The sequence below is a fragment of the Ostrea edulis genome, chromosome 1 (genome assembly GCF_947568905.1).
Source record: "Ostrea edulis chromosome 1, xbOstEdul1.1, whole genome shotgun sequence".
Lineage (NCBI taxonomy): Eukaryota > Metazoa > Mollusca > Bivalvia > Ostreida > Ostreidae > Ostrea > Ostrea edulis.
In genome coordinates, this window is record NC_079164.1 from 61,723,671 (window position 1) to 61,739,596 (window position 15,926).

Genomic DNA, 15,926 nt, shown 5'->3' on the forward strand with positions numbered 1-15,926 from the left:
GACATAGACTTAACTGTGTCTGTACAAGGACATAGACTTAACTGTACCTGTACAAGGACATAGACTTAACTGTGTCTGTACAAGTATATAGACTTAACTGTGTCTGTACAAGGACATAGACTTAGCTGTGTCTGTACAAGGATATAGACTTAACTGTGTCTGTACAAGGACATAGACTTAACTGTGTCTGTACAAGGACATAGACTTAACTGTGTCCGTATAAGGACATAGACTTAACTGTGTCTGTACAAGGACATAGACTTAACTGTGTCTGTACAAGGATATAGACTTAACTGAGTCTGTACAGGACATACACTTAACTGTGTATGTACAAGGACATAGACTTAACTGTGTCTGTACAAGGATATAGACTTAACTGTGTCTGTACAAGGACATAGACTTAACTGTGTCTGTACAAAGACATAGACTTAACTGTACCTGTACAAGGACATAGACTTAACTGTGCCTGCACAAGGTCATAGACTTAACTGTGTCTGTATAGGACATAGACTTAACTGTGCCTGGACAAGGTCATATACTTAATTGTGTCTGTACAGGACATAGACTTAACTGTACCTGTACAATGTCATAGACTTAACTGTACATGTACAGGACATAAACGTAACTGTGTCTGTACAAGTATATAGACTTAACTGTGCCTGTACAAGGATATGTATTATTTTTTCTTCAGAGATTCAGTATATGGCGGAATGCTACAACATGAAACATTTCAGACGGGATCTATCGCTCTGTGATCAGTTACTTTACCCCTTTGATAATGCTGATATGACCGAGAAATGCAAGTAAGTAATAGGACTCAGTAGTGAAGACCCAGTTACACGAAGGTTAGTTAACTTTAACTGACGTTAACTGTCAATTAAACCTTTGTGCAACTGGATCCTGGAGTATACTATATTTGAGATGTTATGAATTCCTACTGAATATAGTTCGCAGTGATGATGTTATATACTCAAACAGATTACTTCAGATGATATCACTAATCTGAATTGGCGATATCACATCTTTCATATGAGTTGATGCTCTCAGCTACGCGATTTGAGAAGATAAAAGCTATCTGAATGGGGAATATTTACATTTCCAATGTTTTTGCTTTTGGCATCTTTACTAATTGTATTGTCATACTTTTATGTAAAATACTCGAATCTGATTGACCGAGAAACGTGGGAATAAAAGCTTAGCATTCCAGGGTGATAGTATCTAGCAACGTGAAACATTACTTGACAACGGGTGATGCTATAAAAATTATCACATGCGTCTAATTGATATGCGTACGGTTCGCCGTAGATTTTAGAATATGCGGTCAGCAGTGCGTTATGTACAGCGACAGTTTGAATGAAATCGATTAATTAAAGGTTTAAAAGAAACAAACGATAATTGACAGCCTGGCAGGTACATGTATACTAGTACTTATATATACCGTTTAACTATCGCAGAAACGTTATGCTTTAAACTTGTTAATTTTGAATTGATTTCACCATGTTGAAATTTTCTTGTTTAAATCCCATAAAAAATACAAAATAACATGTACGGGTTGGGCAATAAAACAAATAGTGCATGTTGTTGAGGATACCCACGGTCGGTCGCTCTACGATTACCTACGATTATCTACCGTGGGTCTCAAGGCCAGTATTTTCGATGGAAGGTGTGTCTCGGCTTCTATATGCGATTGGTCACTTTACCATTCCTTATTGCGAAATTCAACCAATGCAAAAACTCCTAAAACATGCTTTCGAAGCCAAGATTTTGACTACGTTTAAGTTGGACAAGTTACAAAACTTTCAGTAAGATGCTTTATCTGCATTGTTGAAGCGGAGGGTGTATTTGTGTCTATAAAGACAGGGGAGGTAACGGGATTGTAAGACCATATCTTAATTCAAATTTGCATCTACTTTTTAAATTGTATCATGCATGACTGATTTTATTCACGTGCCACGAAGCAGTGATGATAATAAACATACCAGAGGCGGATCCAGGATTTCCAGGGGGGGGGGGGCATGTAAAAGTGAAGTGTTAGTTAAGATAATCAGCCATTTTTGGTGCCAAATCTGTATATCTTTGATAGTGGCACAACAAAATACACACACTTTCATGGACGCCGCCATTACAACGGACACTTTGAGTACCGGGAATATTTACGGCGATTCCTGTTGATCCTCGATAGGTCACGTAAGATAACGCATTTTAATGAGTTATGCGAAAATATCGGCCTTGTGACCCACGGTAGGTAATCGTAGAGCGACCGACCGTAGGTTTCCGACGATGTTGAGGATAACACTGCGAATTTTCGCCCCAAGTTCCTCGATTGTAACTCGGTTGACAATGATATCTCGGAGTGAAATTTTACGACTCTGTTGACAATGGTTTCTTGGGATGAAAAATTTCAATGTTACCCTCAACTACATGCACAATTTATATAATGATAGTTATTTAAGCAATGAATCATTATTTTTTGAAAGATGTAGTCTCATACAATGATTGATGGTTTTCGCCACACTCAACAATTTTTCAGTTATCTGGTGGCGCCCAGTTTTTAACTGCAACGGTGTGTGCAAACAAATTGAATATCGCGCGTTATGAAAATGTTTGCACACACTGTTGCAGTTATGAGACTACATCTTTCAAAAGATAATTCATTGCTTATATTTACATTCTTAAAACCTTTTTAATGTGTTCATTTGTCATTTATATCTTAAATTTCTCACCTAGTTCTTTGGTTAAGTAGCGATTAACGGAACAGCAAATTGTGATGTCATAATGTAAAAGAAAAGAGTGCGCAGTGCTGAAAATCTTTAATAGAGTAATTCTTGATATGATTTTCAATAAGATATTATAAACATCAACTTATTGGCAAAGTTGTGAAATTTGAACTGGGTTTAAACAGTTCATATCTTTTCAAATATATCTAATTGTAAACAGCGTAGGTATAGTCACTATAGATGCCAAGCGGCCATGTTGTCACTTTGGCAAATTGAAAGTACAATTACTGAAAGAAGAATTGTTGAAAAATCTTACACTTGGATTAATTTCTTGTATTTGTTTGGAGATATTAACCACGTCAGAGGCAAGATCAACTTCTCTAGGCGTCGAATGAGATGTTGTCTGAGACGGGAATGGGTAACAGCTTTGTTTTTATTCTGCACACGTGCGACCGAGTACAGAAACGGGTAATTTTGTCTGTAATAATAATAGGAGGGGGTCTATACTATACCACCCACTAATAAGGGGTAACGATAATTTTATTAGGAGGTGGTATGGTATAGACCTCTAACTATCATTATTACAAAATCGCCGGTTCCTGTGGGGCTAGACGCAGACGACATGATCGACAGTATTCATACGCCTAACAGATTTATAGTGATTCGTTTTGTTTTGTTTTTGTTTTGAACATATTTTATTGATGAAATCAAAAGGATTGGGAACAAGTTCTAACAACTTACAAGTCCCTCTCCTGAAATAGTACAAAATGTCATGCAAGGTAATAATTAACATGTAAAATATACAATGATTAAACGAATCTACAAGGTTCTTCTATAAATTTATGAACAACTGAAAAAATATGCATATTAGTTTGCAGAGACAAATTGACATCCCACATAATAACAACTTTGTATCAATATTAACCAAGTCATGAAAAGTGATTCGGTCTTTGCATTTATAAAACTCTCTAATGCAATTTATCACAGGATTAAAAAGTAAATGTAAGTACATCTTTATAAACGCGCTGTACATAGTTGTAATTAATGCGCAAATGAATGTAGATAAATGTAGTACGTCTATTTTCACAGCTGGGAACTCCGACAGAAATGAAAGTAGAATGTAAATATGAGCAATAAATTAAATTTTTGAAAATGTCTATCAATACAATTTGTAAATATATCAAAGGCAAATATATTGGAAATATTTTAAATTGAAATCGTGTCACGTTTTATATATATGCATTTGTGACTGGAAATAAATGCTGTGACTACATTCTTGAAGATTGCTTCCTACTGAACATGTGAACCTCATCAATCTTTGTTTAATAACAACAACAGACATTTATGTTAGCAGAAGAAACATAATCTTCACGGGGAACTAGTTCACATCGATCTAAGACTCAACAGAAGTCATCCTTGATACATGTAGCCAATATGATAAATTAATGTGCTTACGATACGATGCTGAGTTAGATATCATTGGCTCTCGTTTCCGCTGGTGTTTAGATATCCTTCACTCCAGTAAAGGTGTCTCATTGTAACAATGCATACAGCAATTTCTCACTAATTATGTGTCGGGTCAGACGATACACCGATTAGCTATATTGATAAAATGCCCAAAATGCCATTATCACTCTTACGTAAGACGACGGCTAGCAAATGATAATGTGATCTGAATCCTTAAGGGATCATCTACATTAAGAGAGATGTGGTGTATTTTTGGTAAAGACCTTGATGTCAAGATTTCATTTTAAAGCAATAAACATGAATCGATATAGAAAGGTAAGGACTCATGAATTACATGTACATTTTATATGGTATACTGTTTGTTCAGATGACACAAGCTTTTCATGGCGAATGTTAACTGACCCATCTCTCGATTTTTTGTGATAAGTTCTCAAAAAGAAAAGACAACTCCACTTTGTTCATAAATCCTCAACACCTGTCCTTCAGAGCACTTCATCTCTCCCACGGGACTTCCATCCAGCTTATTCTACCTTTCTCTGTTGTTTGTCTTTTTGTTTTAAGATTTTCTATTTTCCCTACGCTTTGAATCCTCCAGAAAACTGCTTCACAGTGACAGGAATGTTGTGATGCTATGGACTACCGGTATGAATTTCTGGTGTTGGTGCTTTTTGTTCGTTTCATCACTTGTTAATTTCTCTTCCTGTTTATGTCCGTGTGTACTGTATGCAGGACGGATGTTACACCCTTTTTTGTACCATCTAATCGTGTTTTTCGTGCTGTTTTCTTATTTAATCTCTTGATACTATTGCTAGCATTTCCATATTCTGTCGCTTACTTCGCTTTTTTCATTTTTTCTGTGCGTTTATAATTGTCCTATTAATACGCATTATTTGTAGTTATTTTAAGAAGTCCCCCTTCTCTTCTTGGTGTTTCATAAGTTACGACTATAATTATAGGTAGGAATTATTCTATAATGTCCCGGAATCAAGATTAAATCTCAGGTTACTTTTCCTCTTGTAAATCTCATATTCTTTGATTTTTCAAAAACTTATTGTCAACATATTTGCTATTACTTCTCATTGCTTGCTGATAAATAGCCATTTTAATCAGATCTTAATTCTAGTTTAATGGAGTGTTATGTTTTCCCCAGCTATTTTTAAACATACCATTCTAATGGTTGAAAACTTAACGCCCACTTGAATTAATTTTCCCGAAACTTGGTGTTTTCTGCTATACCCGTTTTAGGCCTTTTATTGCATCAATAAATTCTGTTTTCTTGGTGGTGAGTTGTCTATGTCCCGTATGTAGGTATGTTTTGAGTTGTCTATGTGACGTGTATAGGTATGTTTTTGAGTTGTCTATGTGACGTGTATAGGTATGTTTTTGAGTTGTCTATTTGACGTGTGTAGGTATGTTTTGAGTTGTCTATGTGACATGTATAGGTATGTTTTTGAGTTGTCTATGTGACGTGTATAGGTATGTTTTGAGTTGTCTATGTGACATGTGTAGGTATGTTTTTGAGTTGTCTATGTGACGTGTATAGTAGAGGTGCGCGGTATTACCGGTATACCGGTGTACCGGTATTTTTCTGGTACCGGTATGTACCGCGGTACACGAGGCGAAATACCGGTATATTCAAGTCTGATAACTCTTAACAAAAATAGAAAATTGAAACAAGAAAAAATAATTAAAGAAATTTGTGTACGCAGTGACTCACTTTATTTACATCGTTCCCTCGTTGTGATGCAATGAAAGGTAAGTCTAATAACTGTACACAATCGGTAAAACATACGAAGTATAAATTGCGATGATTTGATTATTAATGATATGAAAACAAATCAAAATTAAAGAAAAAAATAATAGAAAACATTTCATTAAGTTATTATTTTAATATATAAGGTAGATTATAAAAATTGTTTTTATGTTGTTTGGTTTATGCTGGTCGAATACCATTTCCGCCTCTTAGGCAAACCCCAAGTAAAAAATAAAATAAAATGGCAGATGCAGACTTGTGCGTTCGAAACCACCGTTCGTCCGTTCGTCGCGCGAGTACAAATTCCTGCCGATTCTGAACGCCGAGTTAATGGGTTTGAGGTGCAAGAATGTAGGAATTGTGGTCGAAGAACAAGAACACGTTCGTGAGCACATGTTCTCGTTATTCTCTTTAGAGAAGTGGACAGGCGTATTCTACATGTAGAAGTTCTCGTCATTCGCGACTCTAAGAACTTCTAGACTTTGAGATCGTGTCAAATAAAATCCACAGGTTTCCCCCTATTAATTATTTTAATAGTCGTTCCAGTCAGTAGTCTAGTCACAGTCGATTCTAGTCATGATACAGAAACACTGCTATATTGTATGTACGGTATACTTTTATGTTTGGATTAAACTTTTGTTCTGTTAACTGGTTTAAGATTTAAATAAGATATTTTCCTTATCATTTATATTTGAATAAATTAAATGCAATTTACAATCAATAAACTAATAACAGCTCATTATATACAATAAATCACAACTAAAATCCACTAAAACTGAATCATACAATTAAAAGATTAAATCTGCGGTATACCGTGGTATGTACTGCGGTATTTTGCAAATACCACGGTACACCGCGGTACCTTTATTTTCTGCGGTACCCAACTCTAGTGTATAGGTATGTTTTGAGTTGTCTATTTGACGTGTGTAGGTATGTTTTGAGTTGTCTATGTGACGTGTATAGGTATGTTTTTGAGTTGTCTATGTGACATGTGTAGGTATGTTTTTGAGTTGTCTATGTGACGTGTGTAGGTATGTTTTTGAGTTGTCTATGTGACATGTGTAGGTATGTTTTTGAGTTGTCTATGTGACATGTATAGGTATGTTTTGAGTTGTCTATGTGAGGTGTAGGTATATTTTTGAGTTGTCTATGTGACGTGTGTAGGTATGTTTTTGAGTTGTCTATGTGACGTGTGTAGGTATGTTTTTGAGTTGTCTATGTGACATGTGTAGGTATGTTTTTGAGTTGTCTATGTGACGTGTGTAGGTATGTTTTTGAGTTGTCTATGTGACATGTGTAGGTATGTTTTTGAGTTGTTTATGTGACGTGTATAGGTATGTTTTGAGTTGTCTATGTGACGTGTGTAGGTATATTTTGAGTTGTCTATGTGACATGTGTAGGTATGTTTTTGAGTTGTTTATGTGACGTGTGTAGGTATGTTTTTGAGTTGTTTATGTGACGTGTATAGGTATGTTTTGAGTTGTCTATGTGAGGTGTATAGGTATGTTTTGAGTTGTCTATGTGACGTGTGTAGGTATGTTTTTGAGTTGTCTATGTGACATGTGTAGGTATGTTTTGAGTTGTCTATGTGACATGTGTAGGTATATTTTTGAGTTGTCTATTTGACGTGTGTAGGTATGTTTTTAAGTTGTCTATGTGACGTGTATAGGTATGTTTTTGAGTTGTCTATTTGACGTGTATAGGTATGGTTTTTTCTATGTACATATCATTTTCTGTGATTGAGTTGATAGTGTTATTTCTATTCTGAATTTTCCCATAGTTCTTTCGATTTTGTTCCTATTACATCCATTATGTCATTGTCTTCAAATATGAAACGATTAGTTTATCATGTTGGTGGTAGAACTTTGAAGTTTGCAATTCAAAAATCTTTTTAAAAGCGTCATAGTGTTTAATATGATATCATTTATTTGAAGTTCGTGATATTTATGGGGTGTAATTAAAGGGTGCTCAGATAATGTGCAGGTTAAATCAAATGAAAATTTACACGTCAAATGCTTTGTACTTTCCTGAGATCGAAGATCGGGGAGCTTATTGATTTTGGTCAGCCTATATTTCTATCTGTCTGTCTCTTTATCGTTTTTTCCTATTCATATCTCTGTCAATCCGCAGCTGTGCCCGGAGTCAGTTTCATAATAACGATGTTTACTTTCTCGTTGCATTCGTTATATTTCATTGATATATACTGCACAAGAGGTCAAGGACATACTTCAAGGTCAATTTTGCCTCCTCAAAAAGACGCAGTCACGCTTGCTGGCACTGTGTTCTCAAATAAACTCTCGGTTATCATTTTTAAAAATGATAAAGAAATATACGATTGATGAACAATTGCAACGTTAATTAGACCAATGACGTAATATCTATTTTACATCTGTTAATTGTGCTTGAAAAGAAGTGGAAGCTGTTTAGAATGTTCAATAGCACTATATGTCGTCGGAAATGAAATGCAAAACCAATCTGATTAAACTAAGACATTTGATCCGCTCCATTATTGTTGTGTAGCGACATAACAATAACGGAGCGGATCAAAGATCTTATTATAATCAGATTGATGCAAAATAATCATGGTGTCATGATGTTCCAGAACTTTACACAAAATTCTAAAACGAAATGAGACGTTAAAATATAAAAGCCTTACAGTAAATGAAAATGTCTTCTCGTAATTCACTTTTGCTTTATGGATAGTTCGAGTACGTCATGTAACTTGTTAGCTCACCTGAGCTGAAAGCTCAAGTGAGCTTTTCTGATCGCCTGTTGGCCGTCTGTAAACTTTTTTTTTTTTTTACATTTTCGACTTCTTCTCCAGAACCACTGAGTCGATTTCAACTAAACTTGGCCGAATGCATTCTTCGGTGAAGGGCTTTTAATTTTATTCAAATGAAGGGCCATGCCCCTTCTAAGGGGAGATAATCACAAAAATGCAAAAATAGGGTGGGATCATTTAAATTTTTTCTCAAGAACCACTGCGCCAGAAGAGCTGAAATTTACATGAAAACTTCCTGACATAGTGCAGATTCAAGTTTGTTAAAATCATGGTCCCCGGTGGTAGGATGGGGCCACAATAGGGGATTAAAGTTTCACATACAAATATATAGAGAAAATCTTTAAAAGTCTTCTTCTCAAGAACCACAGGGCCAGAAAAGTTTACATTTACATGAAAGCTTTCTGACATAGTGCAGATTCAAGTTTGTTAAAATCATGGTCCCCGGTGGTAGGATGGGGCCACAATAGGGGATTAAAGTTTCACATACAAATATATAGAGAAAATCTTTAAAAGTCTTCTTCTCAAGAACCACAGGGCCAGAAAAGTTTACATTTACATGAAAGCTTTCTGACATAGTGCAGATTAAAATTTGTAAAAATCATGGCCCCTGGTAGTAGATTGGGACCACAATAAGGATAAATTTTTTACATGCGAATAGATAGGGAAAATCTAGAAATATAGACCAAGGTGACTCAGGTGAACGATATGGCCCGTGGGCCTCTTGTTTTTGTGTGTGGTTTTTTTTAAAGAATACTCTCTTCACAGCGTTAATAAGAGGATCACTCAGTGAACAACAAAATTTTTGCCGGGTTACAATCAAGACTTTTTAGCCAGGGAATTTTATTAAAAGAAAAAGTTGAATTTGTTCACTTTTTTTTTTTTTTTTTTACAATCATTCATGTTTATTTTTAAAGCACTAAGTATTTCAGAACTCCTCCATCTTTACTTGTAAGATCCCCTACCTTGCACTAACGCGAAGTAACGCACTAAAGCACATAGTGCGAGGTAACGAATCTATAAGTAACGCGCTAAAGCGCATAGTACGAGGTAACGAATCTATAAGTAACGCACTAAAGCACATAGTACGAGATAACGATTCTATAAGTAACGCACTAAAACACATAGTGCGAGGTAACGAATCTATAAGTAACGCACTAAACACATAGTGCGAGGTAACGAATCTATAAGTAACGCACTAAACACATAGTGCGAGGTAACGAATCTATAAGTAACGCACTAAACACATAGTGCGAGGTAACGAATCTATAAGTAACGCACTAAACACATAGTACGAGGTAACGAATCTATAAGTAACGCACTAAACACATAGTGCGAGGTAACGAATCTATAAGTAACGCACTAAACACATAGTACGAGGTAACGAATCTATAAGTAACGCACTAAACACATAGTACGAGGTAACGAATCTATAAGTAACGCACTAAACACATAGTGCGAGGTAACGAATCTATAAGTAACGCACTAAACACATAGTGCGAGGTAACGATTCTATAAGCCTTGACCTGTGAAGATGGAACCTCCCCAAGTAAGCATATAGAGATAAGACTATATATTATGTTTACAACAATTTGAAATCTTTTAGACACAAGCGCGGAATATCTGCATATACTCTGAATGTGTACTTATTTTAGCGGGATTCATATTTAGCGCCTATGGTGATGAAACAAGAGCGTTTATATATGGTTTCGCTAAAATATGACAATTTCTGTTTATCCATTATCATACATAGAAGGACAAATTCATAATAACGCCAAATAATGCAAAAGTTCCTATGGCGCCAAAATTTAAATATGCTAAAATAAATACACGGACATTTTGTGTAGATTGGCATGATTACCATTATCATATTTTTTTTTGTTTTAAAGGTTAAAGGAGAACCTTGTAGACTGTGTAGAAGATGTTGTAGAGCAGTGTAATGATGAGAGGGCCTTCGAGTTTATGATTGATGTAGCCCGTGGACTATTTAATCACCTGTACGATACTGAAAACTGTTCCAAAGGTATGGCTATCTGTATTCTTAATGGTCTTGGTTTTGTCTTTTGAATTCCATCCTCTAGAAAGTTCATAATCTGGACAAACAAACCTGAAATGTTTCTCTATCTATGATATATTTAGTTTAAGTATTTTTGAGACTAGGTGTTCGTGTTCAGTTAGGACTTTCTAACCGGCTTTGTATTAAACTTGCCATGAAGAATTATGAATAACGTCAACAAAAACAGATATTACTTTTTATATCGTGTTGACCCCTAAAAATGCGAATATTCGTGTATAACGAAATCTTTTTTCATACTACAAATTCCATGCTGCAAAACCATGAATATATTTACAACTATGTGTCATTTCTTGTAATTTGTCGACCGAAAATGAGGACGTTGTACATACTCAAAATTTTAAATAATTCCTGGGGCCAAATAAGGCTAGCATAATATCCCGTTACAAGTAGGAAATACAAACTGAACAGCGTGGCAGACAATATAGAGAAAGTATCAGAAATTCACATTAGAAAACGGCATCCGTGGCTTACACTGCATCATGTGATAGCCGTCCTTCTCACGGTGCCGTGTCAAAACCTGAATAATTAACCTTTTCTATGATATATGGGGTATTTCTAGAAAACCACTGAGGCACTATTATAAAGATATTACTAAATAGTACCTAGTATTTAATGCATGAAATTATTATCTTGAAGATTCAGATAATGGTGAAAAAGAAACCGAGAAACCTAAACCAGAAACAGAGGAATCAGGAATGGAGGAACCTAAACCAGAACCAGACACAGAAGAACCTAAACCAGAACCAGACATAGAAGAACCTAAACCAGAACCAGTAACACAGGAACCTAAAACAGAGGAACCTAAACCAGAACCTGGAACGGAGGAACCTAAACCAGAAACGGATGAACCAGACATAGAGAAAGGCGGCAAAGATCCATCAAACCCAAATGTCATTCCTGAAGAAAAGACTGGATCTGGTCCAGAAAATGCAGGTTCTGTTGTTCGCGGAGTCTCTTACTGTTTCCATATAATTCTAATCGCTCTTTTAATGATTGTGCTGTCGTGATATGTTGACAATGTCTTTTGGATTGGAATGATTATAAATGTCGATTTTTCTGTTGTGATGTATGATGTAGACAAGATAATGTGATTGTTAATACGTATTTAGTAAAAAAAAAAAAAAAAAAACCAATCCAGTTAGATGTATTGAGAAGGCAAATTAATGTATTTTCTGTCGGATGAAGATGGTGTAGTTGTATTAGATTCAGAGATCTCAGGAACCACATTTTATGCAGAATACGAATTTTCTGAAAAATTGCATAGAGTGCGCAGTTTTTTCTTCGTCACTTCAGTGCAGTGCAAGTTCAAACAATAAATTGCTGATACAATTATTCAAAAAGACTAGTTTTGTTTGGCCAAGAGGTCAACCATTTCGTAAGAATATCATTTATTTTGTGCCGAAGGCGAGATATGCACTTTAACAAAAGGTGCTTTAAATGAAATGTATCTTTTCAATTTAGAAAGAGTAGAAACCCGTTGAAGTTAATGATAACATAGAAACTAAAAATGTAAAGAAAAGCGTCATCCTTCTGCGACGCGTCCTTCAAATGGGCGGATTATTTAACACGCCCTTGGTTTTCAGTTGCCTATGAACCTCTGTCATTCATAATATGTTTCACTGCATATTTACTCATACGGAACATCAAGACACATATATACGATATTAAATATTGGGGCTGTAGACAACATTATATATTTTGTTTGAATGACAAGTGCTGTATGCTGTATCCTGGTGTTTTGTTATATGCATTGCTCCAGATTTTTTGTTTTTAAGTCATTTCCTATAATTTTCAAATGTGACATGTAATCACCATCTTCGCAAGCCAAATGTCCGATTCACTTAATATAGGAGAGTAAGCAAAGCTTGCGAAGATGTGTAACGACAAGTAAAAGATTTCATAATATTGAAGAGAGAGAGAGAGAGAGAGAGAGAGAGAGAGAGAGAGATTGAGAGAGAGAGAGAGAGAGATTAATAGTTTTAGGCAAATGATTAATTTTGGGCAACTTATGTATGTACATGTATTCCTTTAAAAAAGTAGCTGTATCTCTGTTTTATCTATACTCTGAGTGGTGAGTAGATTATATGATGAAATGATAGATTTGTTGTTGGTCCTTTTACAATTCTATGTTGAATACCCAAAAGGTTACGGATATTTGTTTGTAAAATGGGTCACGTGTCATAGATGTATGTATCCGTTTTACATGAAGTTGCTCAGGCATGTACATGTATGAGTGTGCTTTTTGTCATTAACAGACATTGGTCGTAACACTGTATCATAGATATTTACTATTTCCGTTTTAGTGTCTCGTAATTGCTACTTCGTAACCTTAGAAATCGCCAAATCAAGGAATTAAAGAGGTGATTTGATTTTGGATGTTTATGCTATTCACTATCAAGGCGCCGATTCCTGCCCCCAAGACCATAAACTGAGAATAGATTTAAGTCTGAATTTCAAATCCAGCTAACTTTTGAAATAACTTTCATAAACAAATAAAATTTTCAGTATAGATATAAGTTATCAAAATTTTGACTTAAGTCTATTTTCAGATTATGGTCTTGGGGCCTGGAAACAAAGAAAATAAGAATACTTTTGTTTTTGTAAACTTTTTGCGATTTTTAGCGATTCACAAACAATTTTTATGATTACATTAACTTGTCAGTATCAAACAGACGTAGAGGCGTTTTCAAAATGTCATTTTAGGGAGTGCTTCTGTTCTTGATATGCATTTAATGCTACACAGATGCGTAAAAATTTTTTACTTGAAGTAATCCCTAAATTTTATGTGCAGTGTGTTATAAACGTGAACTGTGTGTGTGTAATATTGAGTACCCTTAAAAGTACTCCTGTAGTTTTACTGAGTGCTTAAGTGATGATGGCCTTTTAATTCGTTTTGCGTAATACAGATTTTTTTCCATCCCAATTGTGTTTATAAATCCATCACGTATTGTCAAATTATGTCTGACTATTTTTTAAACGACTAATAAAATTTTCCCAAGGAATGATACAGTTTTACTATTCTTTCGCAAGAAATATCGAAATAAAACTGTAAATGCATATGAACTTCATATTGGAGTTTTACGAAGAGGCTTACTTTTACAATTGACGGCTGACTTTTACAATTTAAAGGGCCAACTCCAAATATGAAAAATTTGGGAGTGGTACTTGCAAAATTCAAAACTTTTACGGCATTCAGTTGTTATATATTATTTAACGTCCCACTCGAGAATTTTTCACTCGTATGGAGACATCACCATTGCTGGTGAAGGGCTGCAAAATTTAGGCCTATGCTCGGCGTTTATGGCCTTTTTGCAGAGAGGTGACACGGGGCCTTGGTTTTTCAGGTCTCGCCTATTCTAACCCGGACCCCCACAGGGTACGGCATTTAGGACAAAGCACATGTCAGATGCTTATATCGATAATGTACAGTGTATACCAGGGAGTAATCGGTTTTGGTGGGGACCAGTTTTCATGTTTTGAGCGATTTGAACCTGTATTTGTTGCATACTTGATTTTAACAATCCGACGCGCCCGGATTAATCGACGATGACCGGCGACACACTTGATTGTGAACCGGAATTGCGCACGTATCCCGCCGGGTAAGCTGATTGAGCCGGGAATTTCTGATAAACGAAGGCGGCTTCAAGCTCAGGCTGGTGTCCTTGGAGACAGTAGTATCGAGAGTTGCTTATTCTAAGACAAAATGTTTTTAATTTTTACTCTGGTGAAATAAACATGATTTGTAAATATGTTGGTCATTTCTATGCGGAATAATGTTTATACAATAGAAGGTCAACAATTTCATTACTGTACTGTAGCCGGGTCACTTGATTCTTAGCGCGACTCGCCGGGTATACCTGGCCTAGTTCAATTCGGCCGGATTTTTTCAGAATCAAGTATGCTATTTAAATCAAGCTTTTCAAGGTATTTATGCATTTACCTGATCAAGACATAGGGCTCACGGCCGGTATGACCGGTCAACAGGGGATGCTTACTCTTCCTGGCCACCTGATCCCACCTCTGGTATGCTCATGGGTCCATGTTTGCCCAACTCTTTATTTTCCTTGTGGGAGTTGTGAGATTGATCACTGTTCCTTATCTTCACTATTCATGTGTGTGTGTGTTATTCAAACTTGGGGTGTCATAAATTTGTGGAAAAAAGGGGAAACCCTAAATCAAGGAAAACTGAGTTACCACAAATATCGTTGATTCTGCAGTGTATTTTGATATACATGTATACAATATACACATGACGTATTGATTGTCTTCACATTTAGACCTAGAATTTCAACACGAAAGAGAGGTGTACAAAACATTACCTTGTGGGTTTTTTTTAATTAGGGGGAGCTATGACAAAATATATCTCGACAAGCCTACCCCCTCAAATTTTTATTCTAGTATAGAGCTGCCGTTCAAAGGTACGTGAGGTAAGGTGGGGGTTGCTTTGTTCCTGGGAAAGCCAGAAACCCAAGATGTAATATATAGAGAACTTTTAAGTTTTCAGGACTGCTGACACATTATTTAGAAATGTTAGGATAACTTGAGTTCGTCTGATTTCATGGAGTGCGCTGTGGTACGCTTATGATATACTGTAATCTTTTCTTTTTATGGCGATTTTCTGGGTCCTTTTTTGCATTTCTCAGCTTCTCATTCGCAGTTAACATGTAACTTAATTAAATGTCAACGAGTAATGCATTGCGAAAGTGTCGAACGAATGTAGAGAATATAAGAGTCACTAAACATAATTGTCGTTTTTGGTGTTTTTATGAAGCAGTTTATATACATGTATATATTTCGGTCCAATTTCTGTAGTTGGAGACGATCCCTTTAAATTGTAAATGTCAGCCGTCGATTGTAAAAGTAAACCTCTTCGTAAAACTCCAATATTAGGAACCATCTTATGTTTGCTTCATCTTTTATTTTAAGTAAGTATTTGCAATTAAGCTATTTTTAAAAGAATGAATTATACTACACTAGATAAAACGCGGGAAATCACAATTAAATAATATTGAATAGAAGGACTTTTTTAAATGCGTGTTTAAAAGGAACGATATCTTTAATTTAAATGAATTTAAGAATAATTCTTAGGTGCCTATGATACATCAGATTTCGGGGTCCCACCCCCGGCTTGGA

The 15,926-nt window shown here is 35.6% G+C and overlaps 1 protein-coding gene across 3 annotated transcripts in view; it reads left to right on the plus strand.

The window, feature by feature from the left end:
- The window catches only part of LOC125648493 (uncharacterized), a 30,230-nt gene extending 16,432 nt beyond the window's left edge, over positions 1–13,798 (plus strand). For all 3 annotated transcript variants that reach the window (XM_048875622.2, XM_048875631.2, XM_056155815.1), the window contains 3 exons: positions 692–803; positions 10,606–10,739; positions 11,430–13,798. In XM_048875622.2, coding sequence (XP_048731579.2) covers positions 692–803; positions 10,606–10,739; positions 11,430–11,800 — 617 coding nt within the window. In that variant the 3' untranslated portion in view covers positions 11,801–13,798. The remainder of the gene's footprint in view (positions 1–691; positions 804–10,605; positions 10,740–11,429) is intronic.
- Positions 13,799–15,926: the final 2,128 nt, after the last annotated feature.